The sequence below is a fragment of the Pseudonaja textilis genome, chromosome 2 (assembly GCF_049901715.1).
Source record: "Pseudonaja textilis isolate UNSWEBS1 chromosome 2, rPseTex1.2, whole genome shotgun sequence".
Taxonomy (NCBI): Eukaryota; Metazoa; Chordata; class Lepidosauria; order Squamata; family Elapidae; genus Pseudonaja; species Pseudonaja textilis.
In genome coordinates, this window is record NC_141991.1 from 138,735,587 (window position 1) to 138,761,233 (window position 25,647).

The 25,647-nt window shown below is 39.0% G+C and overlaps 1 protein-coding gene across 4 annotated transcripts in view; it reads right to left on the reverse strand.

Annotated features, from left to right (window-relative positions):
* The window catches only part of TNS2 (tensin 2), a 139,167-nt gene that overhangs the window by 102,495 nt on the left and 11,025 nt on the right, over window positions 1-25,647 (reverse strand). Inside the window, exon 1 of one of the 4 annotated variants that reach the window (XM_087925469.1) lies at window positions 5,386-5,464. The exons of the other annotated variants lie outside the window; for them this stretch is intronic. Within the exon in view, the coding sequence (XP_087781595.1) occupies window positions 5,386-5,391 (6 nt within the window). The 5' untranslated portion in view covers window positions 5,392-5,464. Of the gene's footprint in view, window positions 1-5,385; window positions 5,465-25,647 lie in introns of those variants that run through there. 4 annotated transcript variants of the gene reach the window in all.

Consider the following 25,647-nt stretch of genomic DNA (forward strand, 5'->3'; position numbering starts at 1 on the left):
TACATACATATTCTGGTACAGGAAGCTTCTGATAGACCACCCTGGGCACCATAAATAAAAAGCACACTGCTTATGCTCTTAATACTTTTTTCCTCCTCTTCGAAAGAAAGGATTATGGAAGAAGTGCTGGGAAAAGACCTGACAATTGTCATTGGAAGATGAAATCATCAGGATTTCTTCTGAAACTCCATGAGCAACGCAGGCCATGGAAAAATAAATCTCGCCTGGAAGGATTCCAAACCAAATCACCCTCTCTTCTGCCTCCTCAATCTGTAAGCTAAAATACTATTAGGCATCCATTATCACAGCATTACTAAATGGCTGGAGAGCACTATATCCATTCCATGAAGTGCTGCAGAGATTATACTCATAGCTCATTAAAAACGTATCCAATTATTTGGCTGAGATGATAAACTGATGAGCAGGGCCAACTAGCCAAAAGAATTGGGGCTGGCTAATTTCCCAAAGTTGACTTCTCCACTTGGCTAGAGCAAGGGGGAAGGGTGTCCACACCACAGGTAAAATCTCACCACTGTGAACTTGGCCAGTGCTACATGGGAAAAAATATAATTCTTAAAAAATCAGACCTCTCTCTCTCTCTCTCTCTCTTTCCCCCTCTCCCTCCCTCCCCTGTGTGTGTGTTTGTGTGTGTGTGTGTGTGTGTGTAGGAGAAAGTATTATGCTACAATGAACTAGAAGCAGACTACTTTACCAAGGAACTTGGTATGAGAGAAATGCTGGAAATAAGAAGTTCCATGTGATAAAATGACCAATGTGATAAAATGTGTGAACAGCTATCTTTCTGCATGTATGTATGTTGATAACCAATCTTCTCCAGCTTGATAGTTGCCATTTTGTTATCGGACCATCCTGACAGTGAATTATGGGAGACAGTGTTCACCAAGTTAGGAAAGCTTGGAAATTGAATAAATGCTAACCACATACCCATCCTTATGAAAGAACATTGATTTATCTGAGATGACATGCATTTCTTACACTCTTGGCTTGGAGATAACAGAATGGAACTGCCTCAGTCTTCCCCAATGAGACTGAGCTTATCCAGTATCTGGGGTGGAAGACAGGATCATCTAACCAGAATGCAACCTGAAACAATCCTCCAATTATAACTAATTGTCATTGTTAAGTATTTGTTACTGCCCTTGGGTGAGTTCCAATATTGCAAGGCATAGATAGAATCAATTCCTAGTACCGCTAGATACAATTTCTTGTTTCTCAGGATTGACCTCCTGCTGTTAGATTTACAGTATATCCTGCCATTCCTTCAGGTAACAGACAATGTATCCTCCAATTTTTTTTAATCACAGCAACTCAGAGAGATATATTGGGTGGAGAGTGATTGGACCACCAAGTGAGCTTCTGTTTCTAAAAGAGAACTTGAATCTGGTCTCTTTTATTATGATCCCAACATTTTTACTTTTTATGCCATACTAACCAGCTAAAACCACACCTGGGATGTTCTAACTGCTCTTCACCTACACTTGATTACTGGACAGCAATTTAATTGTCCATCTGGACTGAGCATCATTTCTCAGGTTTCCCATCTCAGAAGCCTAGGAGCTACACAATTTGGGAGCTCAACTGGAAGACACCAGTCTGGGGAAGACTATTTCAGAATGTGTTAGAACTTGTCCAATGTATCTGTACACCCAAACCTGGAGTAATCATGGCTATTGGAAAGCAAATCATGGTTTTAAACCAAGCGAATCTTTGCTGACTTCAATTTTAACTGAGAATTGGTTCCTGAAAGAATTAGATAGTGCCTCTCCATTACACAACCCAAAATTGGTACTACAATTCAGGAATTGTAGCAGCACTATTTTGAACAATGCCCTTTCAAACCAGAACAAAAGCTTTTATTCAATAAACAAGTGCCAAAATTAGTTCAGCACTGGGCTCCTTGGTGCACTCTGAGCTCATTTGATTTTTAGTGCTAATGCTAATGCTGATGATGTTACCTAGTTCTGATAATGAAATGTCTGCAAGAAATCAACCAAGCTCAGAGAGCACCAAGGACCCCCCATTTCAAACCTGGGCTACAAATATTCTCCTTTATTGGTTCAGTAGGTTTAAGGTATGCATTATTATAAAGAACTTAAGCTACATGCCTCTTGTGATGAGAATATCCTACTTTCTGAGACTATTTAAGAGGGAACTGCTGCACTTTTATTGTGGTGGCTTAATGACACTGGAACTGCTGGCCAGAAATGGTCTGCACTCTGGCCATTCGAGCCCTGCTTCACGAGACAGAATGAGCTCCATTGATCAAGTCCTAGCTCCTGCTCATCCAACAGTTCAAAAGCATGCGGTATTGAGAGTAGATAAATGGGTACCACTTTGGTGGGAAAAACGTAGCTGTGTTCGTGTGTATGGAAAAAGCAGAAGCCAACACTGGACCTGCAATGCAAGGTAAGGCGGGGCGAGACTAGATCAGTGAAGGAGCCCAAAGAGCCAGCAACCCTACCGCTGCTAATCAGCTGGTATAAGCTACTTTTCCCCCTGTGATGCACTAAGGATAGGCACACAAACGCCGAACAGAATGAACTAGCAATGTAGTCTGTCAGGACTGCACTGGGTCTAGCATTTGTAGATTCCCCTGATATTGTATGCCATACGCTAAATAAATCAATCAATCTGGGATTATCTCATGAGAATGATTGTGAAAGTGGCCGTGGGAAATAGTGAACTTTTTCTGGCATGTAACTCTTCCTTTTCTAATCTTTAATGCCATAGGATCCTGCCCTTTTCATGTTTAACTTCAAGGGAACTCAAGGAAAATGGCTTTAGAGAGAAATTAATCCCCATCGAGTAACTTGAAGGAATTGTTAGAAGCATACTATCAGATGATAGAGGAGAGACATAGCTCAACACTGAGTGGAGAAGGATTGGCAGAGCTGCAAGCCGATACTGCACTTCTGGCTACCTAGGATGATCCAGCCAATTAGATGCCATACTGAACCGGAAAGATGTGCTTTCCCAGTTTCTCTTCGCTTCCAAAAGATTGGCATGCAGAAATGCAAGAAGCTTTGTGGGAAGGCCAGAGTCCAATAGTAATAAGTGCAGAAATATCTGGAGTACCACTTGAACACCATTGGAATTGACAAAATCATCACCAGTCAATTGCAAAAGGCAACTCTACTTGGAACAGTTTACATCTTGTGATGATACCTTTAACACCACCGAACGTCTGCCTATCCCAGGACTCAATAGGCAGGTAAAAATGCCAAATCCTATCTAACAATCGGCTGACTGTGTGACAAACCATGATAACAGTAACTCACTCTTCCTATGATAGTCTTGTAAAATAAATCCTTCAAGTCATATTCAAGTTCAAATATACAAAAATAAATAATCTTTTTTCCCCTTGAAACTCACTTGTTAGCCACTACCTTCTACCAGGAAGTTTCTTCCTACTTCCTACTCTAGCTTATAGTCCTTGGATTTCTTGCTAGTCTCCCCTCCACAAACTTTCCAGATATTGCTTTTGCTTGCCATTTTGGGGACCGGCCAAAGTTTACCGCCACCTGCTGGGGATGAAATGCCAAGCTCTACAAATAGCTTCAAGAATTGAGGGAAAGGAGAACTAGAATAAATTGAAAGCTTGTTTACATTTCCTGTTAAAGTAGATGATCACAATTAGTTTTATCTAGACTCTAGCTAAAGTCTTAAACTGTTGCTCCATTCCTCTCATGGCACTTTTTACGAGAACCATTGGAAAGCCATTCTACTATGGTATGGTTTTCAATAGTGCCTCTTCCAAACTTACATACATGTAGTTTTTGATTATAACTCTGGAACATTTCCAGATTTGTGAAAACCGCCAACCATTAGCTTGCATATGGCAAGTACAAATACACTCAGAGCAAGAAAACAAAAATAGTTTTGTAAAGTAGAAGCACACTGGTTCTCTTCTATCCTCTTTCGGGATATTAAAATGGTACACATTTTTAAGAGGTGGGACTGTCCCCAAACATCTCCATTCTAGTTTTTATGTAAGCTTCACTTTGCTGTCTTTGTAAGTTATTTGCTCACTATCTCTTTCCCTCCAGTGCTGTTCTGTCACTTCCTTGCTCATCACCTCTTGACCAGAGCCCAAATGAGCAAAAGAGGCAGCTAAGAATAAAGAACCATATCTGGACACCATTACTAAAAGCAAGTGCACAGCTTGCTTTTAGTTATGGTGCCTAGCAAGTGCCTAGCCTTTTGACTTGGGTTAATAAGGAATGAATGGTGAATCTTTCTAGAGGATCTGCTCAAGATAAAATATAATGTCCTTATATTAATAACATTACTGGATGTCGTTCTATTACTATGCAATAAACTCATCTCACATTTCAACCTTTCAGCAATTACTGCTTTGGGTCCAGTAGAACCCTATAAAATGGACACACCATTACAGATGTTTCGTTAGTCCAACTTTTCCAACAGCCGCAAAGGATCCTATATCATTACTATGTGTTTGTTTGTTTCTGGATTCAAACAGGTTTGTGGAAGAGGACAGATGTAACCAGAGGCTTCGGTTTTCAGATATATACAGGTAGTTCTCATTTAGTGACCACAGTTGAGGCTACCAACTTGGTCATTGAATAAAGCAGTCACTAAATGAAACTGGGACTGTGCTTATGATCGTATTTCAACTTTTCAGCCCTGCCATAGATTGTAAATGTGGAAATTGGTTGTTGCTTTTTCATCACAGTTACCCAACAAGGCAGTCACTAAATGAGGAGTACCTATAAATCCAAACATTAAATGCTAACATAGAACAAGGGAGGGGCTGTCCTCTTCTTGATGGGACAGGACGGATGATAAATATAACAACCTGTTGCTTTCCAAGCATTGCTCAGTTCCCGGCATTTCTCATCATAGGCCATGATAACCCAGTGCCACAGGTTGTCAACATCTAAGATGGTGGACTGGACTGACGCAGCACAATAGTTCTTACTTTTTTATATTTAAAATACAGATCTCTGCACATGAACCTTGAACTGAGCTGTTTAAAAGTTTTATTTTAAAAAATGTTAATCATCTTTGCAGGGGAGGGGGAAGATATTAAAAAATGTAGGACAAAAGTTAAAAAAAAAAACCCAACACCCTCCATCTCTCCAGCAAGCTGCCTTCATCACAAGCTAAATCGCATTCCCCCCTTACCAACAGAGCTTCCTTCTAAACTGGTGTCAGCCCATCATGTGGTCTTTTATATTAATACACAAACTCTGAATCTCTTTCTGCATCTGCCCATCATTTGAAGTAAGAAGAAGGGTTCTCCTGAACATTCCTGGAGCTCCAAGAAAGGGCCTGATAGGGACCATACACTGTCAAAGACACACACACACACACACACACACACACACTTTGCTTCTTGCTTACCTTCATGCTTTCTCTGCACCCAAATTTGTGGCTGACAACTCTACCGCTGTTCAGCTGGTGATAGGTTCTGAGCTGGCCTCCATCAGCAGCACCCCTGCCTCACCACTTGCAGAGCAGAGCTCCAAATGTCCCTGCTTGTTATGTAGAACCTGGGAGTCTGGGCTCTGGAGCCTGAACAGAAACACACCCTCTCCTCCTCTCCTCTCCTCTCCCCTCCCCTCCCTCTCTTCCTTTTCTTTCTTCCACCCCCCTTGCAGATATGTTTCCCAGCCCCTTTCCTTACCCTCCTAAAGCAAGGAATGGTCATCAAATTCCATTTCCTGCTGGAGGCATGAAACTCTTAGAAATCCTCTAATACGCAGGCAGAAGACACTGAATTAGAAGAGTCACAATACAGCACACAACACACCTATGTTTGGCTTGCCCCCATGTTCTGAGCCAGCCCCTGGGGGGAAAAACAGGTCTTCAAAAATAATGTTTTCTTTATTCAAAAACTAGACAGCACCCACATCTTATTTTCTCTTTTGGGAGGGGGGAATTACCCCAAGGCATTTGTTCCTTAAGAAATCGGTGTGCATGTGGCTTGAGTGTGTGAAAATACACAGATTAAACATTCCTTCTGAAATCTGTCTGTCTCTGTCTTTGTCTCTCTGTCTCTGTCTGTCTGTCACTGTGGAAAGAGAGAGAGAGAGAACAAGTTTGTTCACAGCTCCAACAGCCAAGAACCGGATGCTTAGTAGTGTGACACTGATTGGTTCAAAGCAAGCAAACAGATGCAATTCTGTCCCAACTGCATATGCTGCAAAATGCAACCTTACCCTTCTGATCCTGTAGATGACCTTGTTGGAGAAAGGTTTGGCTTTTCAAACCAAGGACAGCATACAGAACACTTGCAAAATTATGATTACACTACCCTGAATGTTTATACCCATGGAAAGTTGAACTAGAATTGTCTTTATTAGATGATTGAAAGGTACTTCTTGAGATGTGTAAACCTTCAACTGTGGGGCCTGCTTGCAACTGTTGCTCTTTTAAGCTATTTTTAATCTAAGTTGTATTTTAAGAATGTTCTAAATCTGTCCCTAGCTGTTACATGAATATTAATACAAGAATAATTATTCTTTTATATTAATGCATGGCGAAGGAAGGAAGGAAGGAAGGAAGGAGGGAGGGAGGGAGGGAGGGATCCAAACTATAGCTTTATATGAAGTTACTTTTAACTAACTATGGCTAAATAGAGAAGTGGCTAGTGGCAAACCTGATTTAAATGCCTTACATTACCATCAAGAATGCAAAATCAAACCTCTGCAAGGGAACTTGTAATTACTGGTAGTAGGGCCCTTGGCCCTTTTTTGCAGCCATCAAAGGACAAAACATGCATTGGAGACAAAGACAAGGGCTAGAAATGGAGCGAATGCATTTACAGTGTCTCCTCAATGTAGGTATGTACAGCAACTTGGCACTCTCTTCTGCCCTGTTGCTATTTTTATCTTGCATTGCATTTTCTATACATCAAAGCCTTCTGCAAGTCATCCTGACCAGTGTGTCTAAGCAGGCTGGGAAATTCTGGGAGTTGAAGTTTACACATCTTAAAGTTGCCAAGCTTCAGAAACACCGTCCTTTAGGGAAAGAGAATTGTGGTGATGGGTGGGTGGTGATGGCAATCCTGGACAATATAAAAAAATCCAGGTCTCCTCTATTTTTTTTTTTTTAGGGAAAACCCAGGGTATGATAAAGCGTTGCTCCATTTTGCTTTCTTCAGGACGAATGCTGCCTTTCTTTTCACAAGGTCTTCTCTGAAACAGAACTATTTAGAAATTGTGTGAAATTGTTTAGCCAGATCTCCGAAATTTGCCACTTTGGCACCTCCAGAACTCTTTGTAAATCAGGGAGTGCCATCTTCTGGTTAGCTATTAAACTGCATGAGAAATAGGTACCCTAGAGAATAAATTCAGAACGGAATGTATGCTAAAGTCCCTTGTTTCCAGTGCTCCATTGTGCTGCTACTCACACACACACACACACACACACACATACACATGCACACACACAACTGTGGCTTTCTTCTCACATATCCATGAATACAATGCAGTATCCTCTGTTTGTAACAATTTTTTTTTAAAAAAACCTACATCAATGCATAGCATTATAATTGTGGGAGAAGTTGGAGGAGTATAAAGGGTTCCTTGTACTTTATCATCTGTGTTTATAGCAGAATCCACATTGAAAGCCACAAATACAACTTTGCAACCCCATGCAATATGGAAGGTCTCACGGACCATTTCGAACATTTCTTAAAATAAATCTTCTCTAAATGAGTGTGCTGTTCCACATTGGCTTTAAAATAACAAAACTGAATTTTCATTCACAGCTGTGTCTATCTAATCACCATCATCATTGTAACTTCCTCCCTCTCCATAATTGAAGGAGAGGAAATGGAGGACAACCATGAATTCCTTGCTTGCAAATGCTTGGCTACTAGCAGCAATAAAAAAAGTGAAGTGAAAAAAATTCCTGAATGTTCCATGGCACCGAACTGTGCCAACATTATAAGATTGCAAAGCACAAAAAGCCATCATCAAGGGACACGGATTTCCACAATATCTAAAGTCATAAAGTGGGTTAGAGGGGAAAAGTGGGGTTCAGAGAGACTCTTATGTTAGCTTGGAGAGTGTGTTGTGTGTCTCAGACATCGCACTACCAAGAAAAATATCTTATATACTTTGACACCACATGACTTTCTGCACTGAGTGTTTTTCTACTGAGTTGTTCTAAGGAAGTCAGTGGTGCAAGGGGTAGCATTTCTCACTATGCTATACAGTTGATTTGGTTTTATTTCTGCAACTCTGAATAGCATCGCTTCAAGGAGGAAAGGGTGAATGATATACTGGTTGTCCTGACTTTATAACCTCAATTGAGATTAGAATTTCCAGTGCTAAGAAAGCTGTTTGTTAAGTGAGTCATGCTTACATTTTGCCAAAATTGTTAAGCAAATCAGTGCAGTTGTTAAATGAATCACATGGTCACTAAGTGAACCTACCGTTCCCCAATTACTTTGCTTTGCCTGAAGCGGGCTGAGAAGGTTGAAAATGGTAGTTCCATGACCCAGGTAAATCTGTAACCATTGAAAATATATGCCAGTTGCCAAGCGCCCAAATTTTGATCATGTGATTGTGGGGGGGTGTTCTATATCAGCATACTCCAAATACTGAATACAGATTGGTCCACACGGACCGTGACCCGATTGGTTAACTGAACGGCCATGATTGGCACGTGAAGAATCAACCACGATTGGCCGAGCCGATCGCGGGAGATTCAAAGCCCTGTCATTGGCTGCTGAGCCGCGAGCAATCCCTATATGAAGGGCTGCCGCGGCTCCAAGACCTTGTACAGGTCTTAACATTGAAATAAAGAGCTGAATGTACACTTTGGGTCTCACGTCTCTGTGGGAACCGATCTACCCGATCTAACAGGGATGATGCACTGGTCATAAGTGCAAGAGCTGGTCATAAGTCACTTTTTTCAGTGCCATTGGTTGTAAACCGAGGACTAACTGTATTTAAGTGGTAGTTCATGATGACCAACTTTTCACAATTACTTGTCTGTCCTGTCTTATTATTTAGTGTATTTATTACCAAGATTTATAAGGCTATGCAACTAAAATTCTGTGATTTTGAGTGGCATGCTGAATACCAACAAACAATAACATTCCTCTCTAAAGTTATGTAGTCCTCTACCACAGTTTTGCTTTGAAAGGAAAATGATTTAAGTTCACTTTTGTGTTGACTTACAAGTCCACCAATTCATTCAAGGGGATCCCTTCAAAGCATCCCGACCAGCGATTTTGTGTGTATTCTTTACACATTATTTTGTCACTATTTTCATAGGATTTCATGAAATGTCTCCAGTAAAAATTCTCTAGGAAGTCATTGCAGAGGCCAAATATCATTTCTGTACATTTCTGTCTATCCCTCTCCTAGATATAATATTACCAAATATATATTTAAAAATGCATTTTAATCTGCAACACTATCCAATACAGACTTTGATCACTTAAAAAAACCCCAAGATCATCAGATAAGATTGGGAAGGGGATTTTGTAAGTAAATATTTATATCTTGATTGGATATGTCCTTAGGTACTTTTTTACTCTTTGGAATATGGGAAGGATATAAACAATATTATCTGAAAAAAAGTGAAGTCTGCTTACGGGGAAAAAGATCAGTGTGATCAATATCCAGCACAGTCTCAAAATGTTATTTTCTCTTTTCACCCACCTCCTGGAAACAATTAGACCCACTGAGATTCATTTTTTTCTGAGTGTAGGTTTCACTGCAACACTCACATCTGGGGCTTTCAATGTTTAAATCCCCCTGTCAAGTTAAGAACTCTCTTGTTTGGAAAAGGAGAGAAAACGGAAATCATTAGATCCTGGGTCTGCTGCAGTCCATCAGGTAGGCTGACCTAAAACAGAGAAAAGGCCTACTTCTTGCCAGGGAGAATTTCAGTGATTAAGATGAACCTTTTACCTAGAGTGCTGTTTTTGTTCCAGACTGTATCTGTTTTGACAACTGATGCACCACTGAAACAAAGGCAGAAGGATATAATTATTAGTTCCTATTTCATGTATTTAAACTTATGTTTATTCTTATTTCTATTATAGTCTAAGCATTTGACTAAATAAATAAATAAATAAGATCTGGTAGCTGAGGGATATAGTGTCAATGGTTTTCTTATATACTACTAGAGAGGTTTAAATAAACAAAAGAATTTATGGTTTTGAACATCGTAAGTGAGCTTGAAATAGAACTGGGTACAAATGATGAGCATGTCATTTCAAAACCTATAAACTTTTATTGAAAATTTTAAAACAGAAGAAGTAAATGGATGTTAAAAAAAAGTGGGGGTCAAAATGTTGGTTGTGGTATACAAATGGAACAATGGGAAAATACATGGCTGAAATAATTTTTATAAAGTGATGTATTATTGGCATATGTCACCAGAGAAACTATCTAGAATGTATAAATGTATCTCAAATGTATCCTGGAAATATGAACAATTTGAAGGAACATTTATCATTTTTGAAACACAAGCTTTTTTCTGTAAAAAAGCTAGAAAGTTTTGGATATAAATATATACATTAATTCAGAAGACCTTAGATATTAATATATGATTGAAACTGGAGGATTATCTTTTGGGAATGTTGGACAAACCACTGGAAGGAAATCATAAAACTTTAGTTTTCATGCATGAAAATTGCAGCAAAGTTATTACATGCACAAAGATGGAAAGACTCAATATTATACAGAGTGGAGGAATGGTTTGTAAAAATCGTGAAATTTGCAGAGATGGCTAAATTGACTTCCTTGGTTAGAGAAAAGACAATATTTACATTCACTGTAGACTGAAAAGTGCTAATAGACTTTTTGTGTGAAAAAGAAAAAAATGAACTTTTGATTTATGGTTTGGATAATTAGAAGAAATGGATTATAGCAGAAAGATTTTTCTGTAACTAAGGAGTAAGAGGTAAATTTCTACTTATATTTATTCCTCCCCTCACCAAAGTAGATTATAATAAAAAGACTTTTTGTAATCATAAAGTATGAGGTAATTTTGTACTCATAATTGTTCTAAAGAAAATTAAATTTTTCATTCTTTTTCATGTAGATTTTTGTTTTGTTTTCTTTCTTATTCTGTATTCTTTTAGTTTTTAATTTACTTTTCAAATTTTATAATAAATATATATTTTTAAAGAGGACATCCAGCTCAAAGCATAAGCTGTTTCAAGAGTCTTCAAAGAGAGCTAGGGGTTTGTGGAGAAAATGAGAGGTGAAGAGTGAGAAGATACATACACACGTACAGATCTGAATTAAAAGGGGGAAAATGAACAAAACGAACTTTCTCCAGATTTATAGCTCCAACAATATTGTGTCTTTATTTTTTTTTAAATGCACTAGGTGGGAAACTTGCCGGCACACAGAGCTACATACCCTCTCCCATGATCTTAAAAATGTATTCCCCAAATCCTATATTACTTTAATACAATGGTTAGATTTAGACTGCATGGTTTGTGGCTTCATTACAATGCAGGTTGTTTAACATTCAGGGCTTTGCAAGTTAAATATCAGTTTAGTTTTTCTTAACATTAGAACTAAAAATGCTTCCTTCTCCAGTTTTGGCAAATCCTTGCCTACTTGTTCTCCTGGCTTTGTCAACTTTTCCAAGTGAGGCCCTTGGACCATTAATGGCAAGTGACTTGACCTTCCAGGCCTGCTCAGAATTGTAAAATCTAAAATTTCAAATCTGAAATGGTTTCCTGGAAAGTAAGTGAACACAATGACTTTAATGGTTAATCACTGGTAGCTTACTTCATGTATTTTGTCAGGCCCTTACTTTAACCCTTGTTACCTGAATGCATAAAACTCACCTTGTTCATACATAGTAAGCAAAAATGAACGCATTCACGTGCACTGTTATGTCAGAATGTGGCCTATTACAGCAGAGTTCAGCTCAGCTCAGCTGGTAAAGCAGAACTGACATGCTGGCCTGACCCAGGTCAGCTTAAGACTTAGCAGCTGCATTCATACAACATGTCAGTTTTAAGGTATGGACCTAATGAGTAAATAGATAGAAGATCTTCAGGAAATCTTAAGGCTGTAGGCTAGCTGGAAGTAGATCCCACAAGAAGCCAAGCACAAACCTCTTTTGTTGTTTTTCAAGACATGGAATGCTTTGAATAGTACCAGGAATTAAGCTTGACTTGAGGGAACCTGCTGTGCTAACTGTTCAGTTGGTTTATGATTTGACGTATTGGGCAAAAAGCATTCAAGGACCCAGTTAAGTATCTGATGTGAATGCAACCATTCAACCCAAAAAAGGTGTCTGTCAACTTGAGACAAAAAATAAGGATGATGGGAAAGCAAGAAGACTTTTCATTTACAGTACTTGGTCTGTTCTTGCTCCACTCTCAAATACCACTGGACTGAAAAAGCACTTTAGAAAAAAATGCAATTGAATAGGATGATTCGGATGCATTAAAATCAACAATTTACTAGAAACCAGGAGGCTGTGAGTTCTACTCCTGCCAGGCATGGAAAGGTGACTAGGTGACTAGGTAAGAGAGAAGGAAAGAATATTAGCTATGTTTACCACCTTAATAGTGAAATATTAAATTATATTAAATAATAAAAAGGATATACAAAATAAAATAAAATCCACACAAAAACCCTGTCAATATGCACAAAATCCCAGATGGAAACACTGTTTACTATACAGCTTGTTGACTGGGAGAGCTATCTACCTACTCTTGATGATATTTGCTGTCACCATCTATGTATTCTGATTTGGTGCTAAATGGTACTCTCCTGACTATGTATCTGTAGCACATAATAAACTAAGTGATTACTGTAATTGAGTCCTATGGTTTGTTCTCTCTCTCTCCTGCATATCACCAACCAATGGGAAAATATCTGACAATCACAATGTTGATTGATAGTTCTAGGTTCCTTCTCAGTCTGGAACACAAGCCAAATTGCTTCCTCCCTCCTCCAAAGCAGACTGGAATCACAGAAGAGCTGAGCTACAATCTTTTATTTACAATGCCTCTCTCTCTTTTCTTTACAAGCAACAAATGCAAACTCAAGTAGGTCACCATGGTACATTCCACTAACACTGTCACTAAACTGGTAAGAGATTAGAACTGACAGACTGCCAACTAGTCAATCTAGCATTACTATGCAGTTTAACAGATGACTATATAGCATAATAGCCTTAAATGGCATGAAAAAATGTGGCCAGTTGCAAGAAGGAAGGGCCCAAATGAAGACAAGAACACCTCACAAAGTTCACGTTGACTTTTAAGAGCTCAATATTTACCTCTTTTGTTTTACCTTTTTGTTCCACCACTCTGCAGTGTGTGGGTAAGGGCATACCAAAGGAAAAAAAAACATCATTGGATTTAAATTCAAATTCAGTTCAATTCTGTTTGTTAGTTTGTTTTATGCCCTACCATGCATTCCGAAGCACAAGGCAACATGCATAGGGTTTTCCAACTTTACGTTTGAACTATATAATTAAAGACTGCCCATATGTTTAATTATTTCCCTATTCTTTCTCATAGCTTTTGGAGAGGCTGCATGTGTTCTGTGTTGGATGCTCAGATTTCCTGTATGTGCATATAAGAGCTCTTGAGATGAGAAATCTGATCTTGGAAATGAATAAGTGAAACCAGTGAAGCCACTATTATGACTGGGATATCTTATTTTCAGAAATGACATTATAGATGTGTAACGAGAGCCAGTTTAGTGTAGTAGTTAACGGATCAGGCTAGAAACAAGGAGAATGTGAATTCTGGTCCAAAACCAACTGGGAACTTAGTGCCAGTGACTTTTTCAACCCTAAAAAGAAGATAATGGCAAAACACTTGCAAAAATGTTGCTAGGGTAATTCAAGGGACTTGTCCAGGATATTGCTAGGAATCTTAAAAAAAAAACCTAAAAGTCACAGGAATTACAATAGCCTCTGGCTAGCTATACTCCTATCAAGAAGAAAGTCCAGGAGCATGTGATACATACATTTGTATTTGTAGGGAGAAAGGGAGAAGAAAGTGAGACAATCAATGCTTCCTGGACATCACTGTATTTTGTACTCTAAATCCAGACTCTTCTTATATCCGTCTTTCCTTGGTCCCAGTCTTTCATCCCTTCCCCCACCCCCATAGTTCCTTTCATTTTAAAATGCAATTAGTTATTTAATTATCTGGACTTTATCTTAGGAACACAAATGACATTGACAGGCTGTCCCATTTGTCTTCTCCAGATAACTGCACAATTTCCTTTTTTCTAACCAGGACTTTCCAAGCACAGAATATGGCCAACATCAAGGGAGCTGAAAGCCAGGAAAGTTCTATTTATTACTGTTTCTATCATTATCCCCATGCATAAACTACATCAGCATAGGAATCATAGAGAGCCAGTTTAGTCCCATGCTTAAAGTACAAGGCTAGAAAGTAGGAGACTGTGAGTTCAAGTCTTGCCTTAGCTATGAAAGCCAGTCAAGTGACCTTGGGCCAGCCATCCTTTCTTAGCCCACCTCATGTCACAGGATAGTTGTTGTGGGGAGAAGAGGAGGAGGAAGATATATTGGATGTTTGCCATCTTGAGTTATTTGTAAAAATATTAAAGGCAGGATACAAGCAAGCAAGCAAATTATAATTATTTGCTTCCTCTTCTTCTCCTCTGTTTTCCCAGCTGCATTTTTAAGGTTTTTGCTATTGTTCCTTCTCAATACATGCATAACAATTTGCATCTTGAGTATGGGTCAGTATTTCCTACATTTCTCCTTGTTGGTGTAATGCAGTTCAGCTGTACATTGGCTTGCAAAATCAAGCTCTAAATCAGAGATTCTAGTTTTTACAGAACAGTGTAAACAAGCTTGGGGTAAATCTAGCATAAAGCAGGGAGTGCCATAGGTATAATTAAAGCTGATAACTGATAAAGGATTATGTGAAAGCCATAATGGGGAGCAAGAGTGAATTTATATACAGGTCCATTTTGTAATGACCATGGCATAGGAAAGACTTGGAACATAAGAAAGAGAGTAACGAGTAAAGCCCATGAAATAACAAGTCAAATGAAAGAAATAAAGTAAATAAAATAGGTATGTCTTAGGTATATAAAATTTACAGAAGGGGAAAGGGTGTAATAGATATGAATAGAAGATATGATGAATAGAAATGACCTTACTTTGTGGATTGGAAATGATGAAAACATTAAGAGAAGGGAAAGTGTAGCTTAAATTATAATTAAAAGAGCTACTATGTCAGAAAGTATGAATTCTTTATCTTGATTGCTATGGGTATGGTATGGGTAAGCAGGTACCTAGAGGTCGGTGACAGCTACATGTCTATTCCAGGGAATGGTGACAATGTGAGAATCAGAGCGAAGTTTGGCAGCAAATTACTGCATTTAGAGAAATGGGATCAGGGGAGAAGACTTTATTCCCTTGGGGGATGTAAAGTGGGGATAATGAGATTACAGAAAAAGTTGCTCGGAGAGAATGGTGCTACTAAGCCTCAAGGTAGAAGAAAGCATGTTTCAAATAAGCGAATTAAATCTATTCCTCTATACACATATCAAAGGAAAGAATATAAAGTTAAAGGTATGGCTGAAATGAGGACCCAGATTGTTGGGGGCGGGAGGCAATATGCTGACATTGTAAACTGCTCAGAGTATGCTGCGTGAAGCAGTATATAAGTCTAAGTGCTAGTGCTATTGTTTATAATGAAAGTTTGAGAAAATTAACAAAAAATATAAGGAGGCTAAGAGGTTCTAAATGTGGGAAGCATGATCGTTGTCAAGGTACTTGGGGAAAAGAAGATATGGAAGAAAAGGAAAGAAGTAGAAGAAATGAAGAGAAACAGAAAGCATAGATCCTGCGTGAAAAATTAGAAGATTAATCTCCTGTCAAAATGAATGGGAAGTTGACGTAAAGAAAGAGGAAGGAGAAGCTGCATGAAATAGAATAAATTCTATTGCTGCATGCAAGAAGTACATTCTTCCCAGTAACATAGCCTATGACGAAGAATGCTTGGTGAAATGATCAAGTGAAAGTAGATGTGGACAAGAAAGAATGTATATAAGAGAATGAATGAGCCATAAAAAAATAGGGATGAAAAAAAGACATTTTGTAATGCATACAAGGATAAAAAAGACAGCTACAAAGGGAATAAGCACTGGCTAAGATTAAAAGAGGCTGAGAAAATGCAGTGATTTTGAGGAAAATAACATAGTTTTGGTATTAGGTAAAGGAGGCTAAACAAGAAGCCACTAAGAGAGCAAACGGAATTAAAAATTAAACACGACTACCTTATTCAGGATGAAAGCAATGCCAGGAAATGCTGGTAAAGATAAGGGTAGACAATGTTAGATTAACAATTGGAATTGAAATAAATACTGTGGAAATTTGGCATCCAAGAAAAAGAAATGATGAAAATAATGACATAATTGCTGTGAGATGTTGAAGGATGATAAGACTGCAGGTGTACATGACATAACTGGGGAAATGTAAAAATGCAACTATGGTTTGCTTACAGAGTGGTTGTGCAACTTGTTTGACACGTGCAAAATGCATTTGGGCCTGAAAACAGGAAGAATGCCATAAGTGTTCCCTTGTAGAAATGAAAAGATAAGGAGAGAATGCAAGAAGAGAGTAATTCGTTCGTTAAACGTACCTGAGAAGGAATTTAGCAGAATTCTGAAATGTAATAATAAACAAAATTTGAGAAGTGCAGTATATGTGAGGTATGCAGATCAAATTTTTGCTCTTCAGCAGATTTTTGAGAAATGTAGGAATTTGAGAAAGTTCTGGCAACTAGTCAAAAGGCAACGAGACGTCTTTGTTTTTCTTGAAGACATTTCACTTCTCATCCAAGAAGCCTTTAAAAAAAAGAAGTCCAGTTGCCTTTTGAAAAGCACCTTTGAGGCAGCCATGACCTGGATGACTCAGAATCTCCACAAAATTTGAGAAACGAATTTAATGATACACTTGTTGATTTGGAGAAAGCATATGGCACAGTAGGGAATAGACTGAATTCCATTACTTTGTTAAATAGAATTGAGAACCAGGTAGGAGAAAAACCTAAAAATAAACTGAACGAAGTAGGAATGGGGTAGATCAAAATGTATACGGTGAAATAAGAAGAGATATGGTCAAGGATGAGCGGGTGCTGAATGGATGCGGACTTGATGCAAAAGTTATACTGTATTTGATCATATCATGAAAATGAATTCAAGATTAATTTGCAGTAAAGAAATATGAAGGAAGAATAAATGGATCAAAATTTGGAGTTGATGACAATGTAAAAACAAGGAACTGAGCAGTTTAAAAAATACAAAGCAATGTTCAAAGCAGAATGCGATGAAAGCAAAGATGATTTGGAAGGATACAATTGTGCAATAAGGAGAGATATAGCCAATGGGGCCGTATAAAGTAGATTAAAGTCTGTTTCCTTTTCTTATCTTTAATGTCTTTGGCTTACTATTTCTTATTCCTTTTCTGCTCTCTGCATATAAATTTCCCTTTCATAAAAATGTCCTCAAGAGCCCCCTCCCCTCAGATTATTTTTTTGAATAGGGGAATACTGTACTTGAAGGATTGAATATGTACATGAAGCTTTGCAGGTGATTATGGCATTGTTTCACCAAATCAAATCACAGAGTCCCCATCTCCAGTTAGGCTCTGATCTCATCCACTTTTAAAATGCAGATCCTAACACGCTCTATAAAGGCTGGGGTGGATGTCACAACACTGTAAGTTGTATATCCTGCAGCACTAAGACTTGATAGATCATGCAAGACCGTGTGCAACATTTATAACTTAAATGGAAAAGCAATCAGAGCTCAACAAAATGAGGCTAGCAATAGAGATAACCACGCAAGGTTTTTTTCTTCTTCTGTTCAATTGTCTGATTCTCACAGAGATAGCCTGGACCAGTCCCTGCAGTTTTCTTGGCAAGAGTTTGGAAATGATTTGTCATTGCCTCTTTTCTAGGGCTGAGCAACAGTGACTGGCCCAAGGTCATCCACCTGGCTTTGTGCCTCAGGCAGAACTAGAACTTGGGTCACCCAATTTCTAGTCTAATGCTTTAACTGCCTGTATTATACCGAGCTGGCTCTGAAATACATATGTGCATAAGGATGCATACTCTATGTATGCAAATACAAGTTAAGTACACAAGTGAGAATCTTTGAGGAACCCCTGATGTGGGGTAGCTGAACTGCCATCTTCTGCTCTTCTATTTCTGTGCAGCTCTTACATGGAAATGAAGCACGTCTCCTAGAAACACGTCAAAGAGGGTCTTTCAATTTGTTGCTTCCCCTCCAAATAAAACTGAACTAGAGAAGGTCTGTTCTGTAGAGCATCTTCTCAATCAACAGTAATTTTGGGAGATGGCTACAAAGGGAAGTAGTAATCTATCAAGAGGCGATTTGTCCATCTGACTAGGCCAATCCACCTTCAAAGTCACCATGTCCTTGACTTGTATTAGAAAACTGATCCCAGAAAAACCTTTCTCATCTGTCATCCTGGTAATGTCCAGAGTAAAGACCATGCAACTGGCTCAGTGGGCAATTGATTACAGCCTCTGCCTGACTCCCCCCTCCCATTTCTTCATTTTCTCCCCATTAAAATGTCTGGGAAAGAAATAAGTGACTGCTGTGGAGTCCTCTGAACCTTCGTCAGCTTGGGGGGTCCTGGAGTCACAAAGGATGGTGGGAGCTCTATCCAAGACAGCTGGAAGCTGCCAGGATAAACCCCCCTCTCTCTCCCACCAAGACTAAAAACCTCATAAGCACAACCAGAGATTAACCCTCTCTGTACCAAAACAGCTGTGTTAACAACCCCTTGATGCCTACCACATAATCTTTTCTCACTGGAAGCCTACAGACGAAAATTCCAACAGTTAAGTATTAAGACTAGTGCTACTACAGGAACTGACTTAGTTCACTGAAAATAAAAAATCTCCCTTCTACCACTGTCCTAAGGTTAACCTAAAAGATGAACAAGCAGACAACTCTAGGATCTTCTGAAGTCATGTTCCTCAACCATGCAGACTATGCAGACCCTACTTTCTCACCCTCTGCAAGCCTGAAGACATTTGAAATCTCCCTCTCCTCTCAAATCTGCTGGTGGCTTTCCTTTGTCTGATAAACAAGGATAACACAAATATTTGTTTAAACGAAAGAATGGATACAGTCAGAAGGAACCCGGTAGGCAGAGAAGGGAACCTGAGACATGAAGCTGGTCCTTTTCCTGCTTCTGTACTTAAAAGTTTCCCCCTCAGAAGGAGCTCCTCTCCAAATCCTTGAAGAGCAAAAGGCACGGGGGCAAAGGTGGCCAAAGGTTAAGAACTACAATAAAGGAGAATATTTGTAGCTCAGGGTTGATATAAGGGGTCATTGGTTCATTACCTAAACTAGGTAACATCCTCAGTGCCAGTGATTATGTTACCTGGTTAGAGTTAGGGATAGGAACAACATAAAGACTTCCTGAGCAGCTTTTAATCCACAAAAAGGGCATTGAGCCCCAATTACTGTACACAGTTTAGTAATAGTAAGGATAATAATAATGTCTGAAGGGTGGTGAAGAAGATGTGCCAAAGCTAGTACACCCGGAAGGCCTACTGAGTACTGAAGAACCCAAGTGGGCGTACAAGAAAAAACAAATGAAGAACAGAAAAGAGGCACGAGAAGACAACGCATTACATGGCCAGTACATTCAAAAAAAAAAAAAACAACCTCACAAGGAAAATAGATAATAATGATACCTGGCTATGAATAAAAGCAGGAAAGGTGAAGAAAGAAAATAATTCTGGTTGCACAAGGCCAAGCCTGAAGAACCAATGCATACAAAGCTGGAATTGAGAAGACAGCAACATAAAGCAAGTATCACCTCTGCAAAGAAGCTGAAGAAACCTGGTTAGTTGCTGCAAGAAGATTGACTACAGACTGACTATAAACAACAGCGTGACGAAGTAGCAACAATGGGGTATTGGAAGATCTGCAAGAAATATATGATTTGCCTGCAAGCAAAAACTATTGGGACCATAAAATAGAGAAAGTAACAGAAAATGAAGAATCTAAAGTGATCTGAGACTTTAGAATTCAAACAAACAGGCACCAGGAGGCCATTTTTGCTCCCAGGTGACTTCCCTGAGGCCCAGGATACAAAAATGGAGCACGGTGGCCGCACGCAGCATCCCTCCCCGCATGCCCCTTTTTGCCTCCTGGGCTTCAGGGAAGCCTCCTGGGCGAAGCAGTAAGAGGGGGATCCCGGCACAGCTGATTGTTGGAACAGCTGATCGTCAGGAAGAAAAAAAGAAAAAAGAAATACCGGTTTGGCCAAATGGGTAGCTGTTTTTTTATTACCGGATCGGCCAAACTGTAGAATTTTTTACTACCGGTTTGCCTGAACCAGGCCAAAACAGTAGAATACCATCAATGCACAAGCCACAAAACACCCCAGATTTAATAATTGTCAATACCAAAGAATAGGCCAACACTTACGACTAACAAGATGCATTTTGATTTGCTGGCTAGAAATGGAAGTCATTGCAAGATTGGTTAAAAGAACAATCCAGTTGGAGGTTAAGTTTTACTGAACTCAAATTGCATTAAGTCATGGCAATCCAGGACACAGATAATATCACCTCAAGTTGCTCTTTGTATTAAAGTATTATTTCCTATTTATTCCAATATTATCCAACAACAGCTGCAAAGTAAAATGATCACCCATTATCTTGGAGAGAAGTCAGATAATTGACAAAATCTAGGAATAGAAGAATAGACTCAAATAAGGCATTGATGACATTGATCATGGGGACAGCAAATGCTGTACTGAGATGGTTGCTGCCAATTCATGGGTGAATGATAGCTCTTTAAATAGCAGGGAGGAAAAGCCCTCCAATCCTCATAAAAATGGGCAACCCTTGTTCTTTGCTGAATATACCAACAGTACCTACTCCAGATTGAAACATGATTTTTCTTTGATCATCCTCTCCAAATTCTGCATGCACTATGAAAACAGGATCATACTCAGCCAGAATGCATTAACTAGTTAAATTAGCTTTGTCAGGATTATAGCTGCAGAGCAAATCCTTGTATTTATTTAAAAGATATTTTATCTCCAAACAGGCATAATTACGTGTTTTATTTCAACTTACATTAGTGCACTCCAATCCCTGACCGTAAATCATTTAACTACACTGTCAATGAAATGTTCTAGGTCAGTGTTTCTCAATCTAATCAGCCTGAAGATGTGTGGACTTCAACTCCCAGAATTCCCCAGGCAGCCTTGCTGTCCACACATCTTCAAACTTCAAAGGTTGAGAAACACTCTTCTAGATCAGGGCTGTCAAACTCCTAGCCCATGGGCCAGATGCTTCATGTGCTGCCCACGCCCACTTTAGCGAAGGGGGGGAAGTCCCAATACATCATGTGATGCTGCTTTAACGAAGTGAGTTTGACACCCCTTTTCTAGATATGTCCACAGCAAAAGCTGTTTACGGGAAAAAAGGGAAAATGTATCTTCAAAAATGGAATGAAGTAGGTAGATGGGTGAATTTAAGACATCTCAAATGTAGGCTGGGGATGAAATGAAGGCAATGTCAAGAGGACGTGGTATAAAATTTCCAGGGACATGGTCTATTCATCCTGTGGTTGGGGAGTTAAGGCTCTTGTAAGATCTGGTTTTGGTGTTTACATTTCTCTCCATCCTCCAATGGGTTTAATGTATTCCTCCTCTCCATCCCACCCCTCCTTTTCTCCTTGTAGATAAGCTGGCCAACACTGGCCCCAAATCACCCACTGAGTTTCACGGCTGAGTGATGATTTGAGCACAAGTCCTTTTCCTCTTAACACAGCGCTACAACTGCAAGTGGTGATCGAGGCAAAGATATCGCTCCTTGTGACTTCATGGACACGTCCATGTAAATTGCTGGGACAGAAGTGATTTCCCCTGGCTCTGTTCCAGGACCTTTTCTCTGACTTCCCAGGTTAGCCTGAAGCTTTGGAATGTCCTGGTGGTCTCTCCCCATCCCCCCACTACTAATTAGGTCCAACCCAGTTAAGAGTTTTGAGATGAGAGTAGATGCAATAATTCGTAAAGGGATTATGGTTTTTTTTTTCCAGAGAACACAAGCTATTCCTTGAAGCTTAACCAATCTGTTTTAGCATAATCCTTTGTAGCTTTGTTCAGGATAAAAAGGTATTGTTTTCAACTTTGTTTAGATGCCAAAAACTGGCAGCATGGATTCCCACCATTTTAAGACACAAATGCTAAATGCTGTATTGTAAGACTTAAAATAGGATTACATAAAGGAGAAAAGTAAAACAAAGTCTTAGAATTTACTTTCATAATTATGGAAAATCTGAAAATTCTGGTCCTTTTTGATAGGGCCCCATGCCACTGCCTCACACTTCCTTGATGTAAATGTGTGTGTGTGTGTGTGTGTGTGTGTGTGTGTTGCTAATTGCCCTAAACAGAATCTGGTATTCTCATCTACATGCTGTTACTACATTCATCTTGTTAAATAATGGACAAAGTAGCATCATATAAAGAAAATCCTAAACTGCATTTGTACAATAAAGGAACTGAAAGGAATGTCTGTCTAGAAGTCGTGTACACAGGGGATTGGGAACAATGCTTTTATGTAAATCATCTGTTGTCTTGCTGTTGCTACTGATGAGTTCTGCATGTCATGGCTTGAAAGTAAGTTGTTTTGTTTTTAAAAAAGAAACAAGATCATTAGTGTTTTAGGGACACTGATTACAATCACATGAAATGGAAAAGATAAAAAAAAAATCCTCTGTAAATTCTTGCCATGAATCATCAAAGAGAAATTTACCATAAGGTTTCCATTTCTCTCTGTCGCTCTGTCTCTCTCTCTCTATGAGACAGGGAGTGGGTGGGGGGACAGCCTTATGGAAAATTTATCTGAGTGGCTCAGATCCCTATGGGAAGCAGAGGACATTACCAAGACTAAGAAACTAGAAAATTTAGCATTGTGATGTCATTATGATGAAGCTGAATATGTAACGAAGTTTTGAAGGATTGGGGGAAAGAATTACCACAGAATTTACCTCAGAACTTGAAAAACATTGCCAATCCTTGATTTATGGTTATATACATGGCAGGGAAGCAGAAATTCTGTCTTTTTTATTCCCTGAACTATTGCCAGACCATGGCTTAGATGATTTTGGCTAGTTTAGGGAAGTAAATCATTTTTTGAGAAAGTAGGTTTTTGAGATGCTAAAGGCAACTTCTTGTGGGTTGTACAGTCTTTGTTCTCTGCATACAACACTTGGTACCAGAAAATAGCCACAAGTTTCCACCTCCTTTACCTCTAACATCCTATGACCAGAGGCATAACTTCAAAGAAAGCTTCCAAAGCTGCCTTCTTGGCTGACAAGGATGCCTCACAGCAGAGTCTTGGCAAACCCTTGGCTTGGATCCTTCACTTCCAAATCAGGGGCTACAATCCAAGCCGTGTAAACTGTGGTTTTGCTTGACTCCAGCAGGGGGGTTGTGGGCAAGGAGGCTGGGAACTGTTCATGATGGAATCTCAAAAATGATTGAACAAGACCTCAGGAATTCTGATTCCAATGTTTCCTTTTCGCTAGAGAGATGGGGAGAATGGGCAGAGAAATTCCCTTGCAATCAAGACTGGTAGGTCCTATTTCCTCTGTTAACTTTGCATTGCAATTAACCAGTCTATCAAAGCAGGAGTTAAGCTCTAAAACAAATCAACACCATCGGTATTTTTGATAACTAAGAATTACAAAGTGATTCTTCTTATGTACTAATGTACATAATAGCAATAGCACTAGTACATAATAGCAATAGCACTTAGGCTTATATACCACTTCACAGTGCTTTACAGCCCTCACTAAGCAGTTTACAGAGTCAGCATATTTTCCCCAACAATCTGGGTCCTCGTTTTACCGACCTCTGAAGGATGGAAGTCTGAGTCAACCTTGAGCCTGATGAGATTTGAACTGCCAAATTAAAGGCAGCTGGCAGTCAGTAGAAGTAGCCTGCAATACTGCATTCTAACCACTGTGCCACCGTGGCTCAACCTTCTAATGGGACCAGGCCAAAATACAAGAAAAATATAGTTCCCCGATATGTTTGCTACAGCAACAGATCCTGAAATGGCTGCCTTACCACACCTAATGGTTTGCCAAGATGCAAATATATGGATAAGAAAGAATAAGCAATATTGTTTTGTCAGTCCCAGATAAATAAGAGAATTTGAGACATGTGACCTTTCACTTTCTTAATTTGCTAAAGCATAAAATTAAACTCCCCCCAAATAATTTTTGGACAACTTTCTCCAAGACTCTGAATGCACACACTCTGGAAGTAAACGCTAGAATTTAGGAACTGGAAGTGATTTGTAGAGCTTTCAGAGGCCTAAGCTTACAAGAAAGGCAGCCAACATAGCCAGCAGCCAAGGAATTGTAAGTACTGCAATCTGACCACATCTGAGATACTATTGGTTACCCAGTTCTGAATTCTAAAAGAAGCAAAAAAGATTACAGGAACACTTCTCAATTAAATGATCTTAAGCGTATTTCATAAAATTCATACAGTCTTGTTCTGAAACCTTTTCTTCCCAATGGAATGGATAAGAAAACAACCTTGATTGATTTACAGACTAAGACTACTCTGTTGGACCTAGACAAGAAACTAAGCTCTTTTACTTTTGTAAAGGATTTGATAACCAGAATTTTCAGCCTGAATTCTACATTAATCTAGTAATCTACATTAATTCTACATTAATCTACATTTTCAGTATGAATTAAAGTGGAACAAGGCAAGAAGGGTGCCATTTCTGGAGCTGCTAAGCACCAGAGACTATCTTTGTATCCTTATTGACATTTCCATTCAGCAACCTGTGTAGGACAAGTAGATAAAATACAAACACACATGAACCTGTAGATATTAGAAAGGATTAAACAGAGGAAATGCCATACACAGTCTTATCTTATTGAATATCCTTTTCAAACAGGATACAGGGCATTTCAAAATGAAGCATTCACCTGGTTTAATCTGATCTAAAAGCCTAAACAAGATCAGAAGAAGTTAGTCTTTGGATGGGAAATTATATATGAAAATCAGAATCAAGGGCTAGATTAGAAAGTAGAAAGAATATCCCTGAAGAAGACTATGGCAAACTACTTCTATATCATGCCATGAAAATTGCATGCTCAACCAACATAAATTACTCAAAGTTGAGATCAATGCCAAGGATATTTGATTTGTCATATTGACATAACTGAAGAGTACTAAGGACTCTAAGGACTGGAATGCATGTTCTATCTTTGTGTGCAATTATTCCTTTCTACTGTACCTTGCCTTGTGACATAAACTTGTTACACACTTGGTCACCATCCACCGATGAAAGAAAGGGAGAGACAGAGGATACAGATCTTGATATCATTCCATATTACTCTCCATGAATAGGACCTTAACTTCCACAATCCCCTTGTTGACTGGAATCAACTGAAGTGGCCATTCCAATACAACTGGAAAGATACCCAGGTTGGAGAAGGCTTGAATTATCTGATTCTCAGTGATCATTTTTTTAGGTGACACCCCTAGATTAACTACATTTAGCTCTAGAATTTAGGAATATGCAATTCCATAGAGCTTTTCCAAACATTGCCAGAAAACTGGGAAGTAATCAAAAAACTTTTGTAAAAG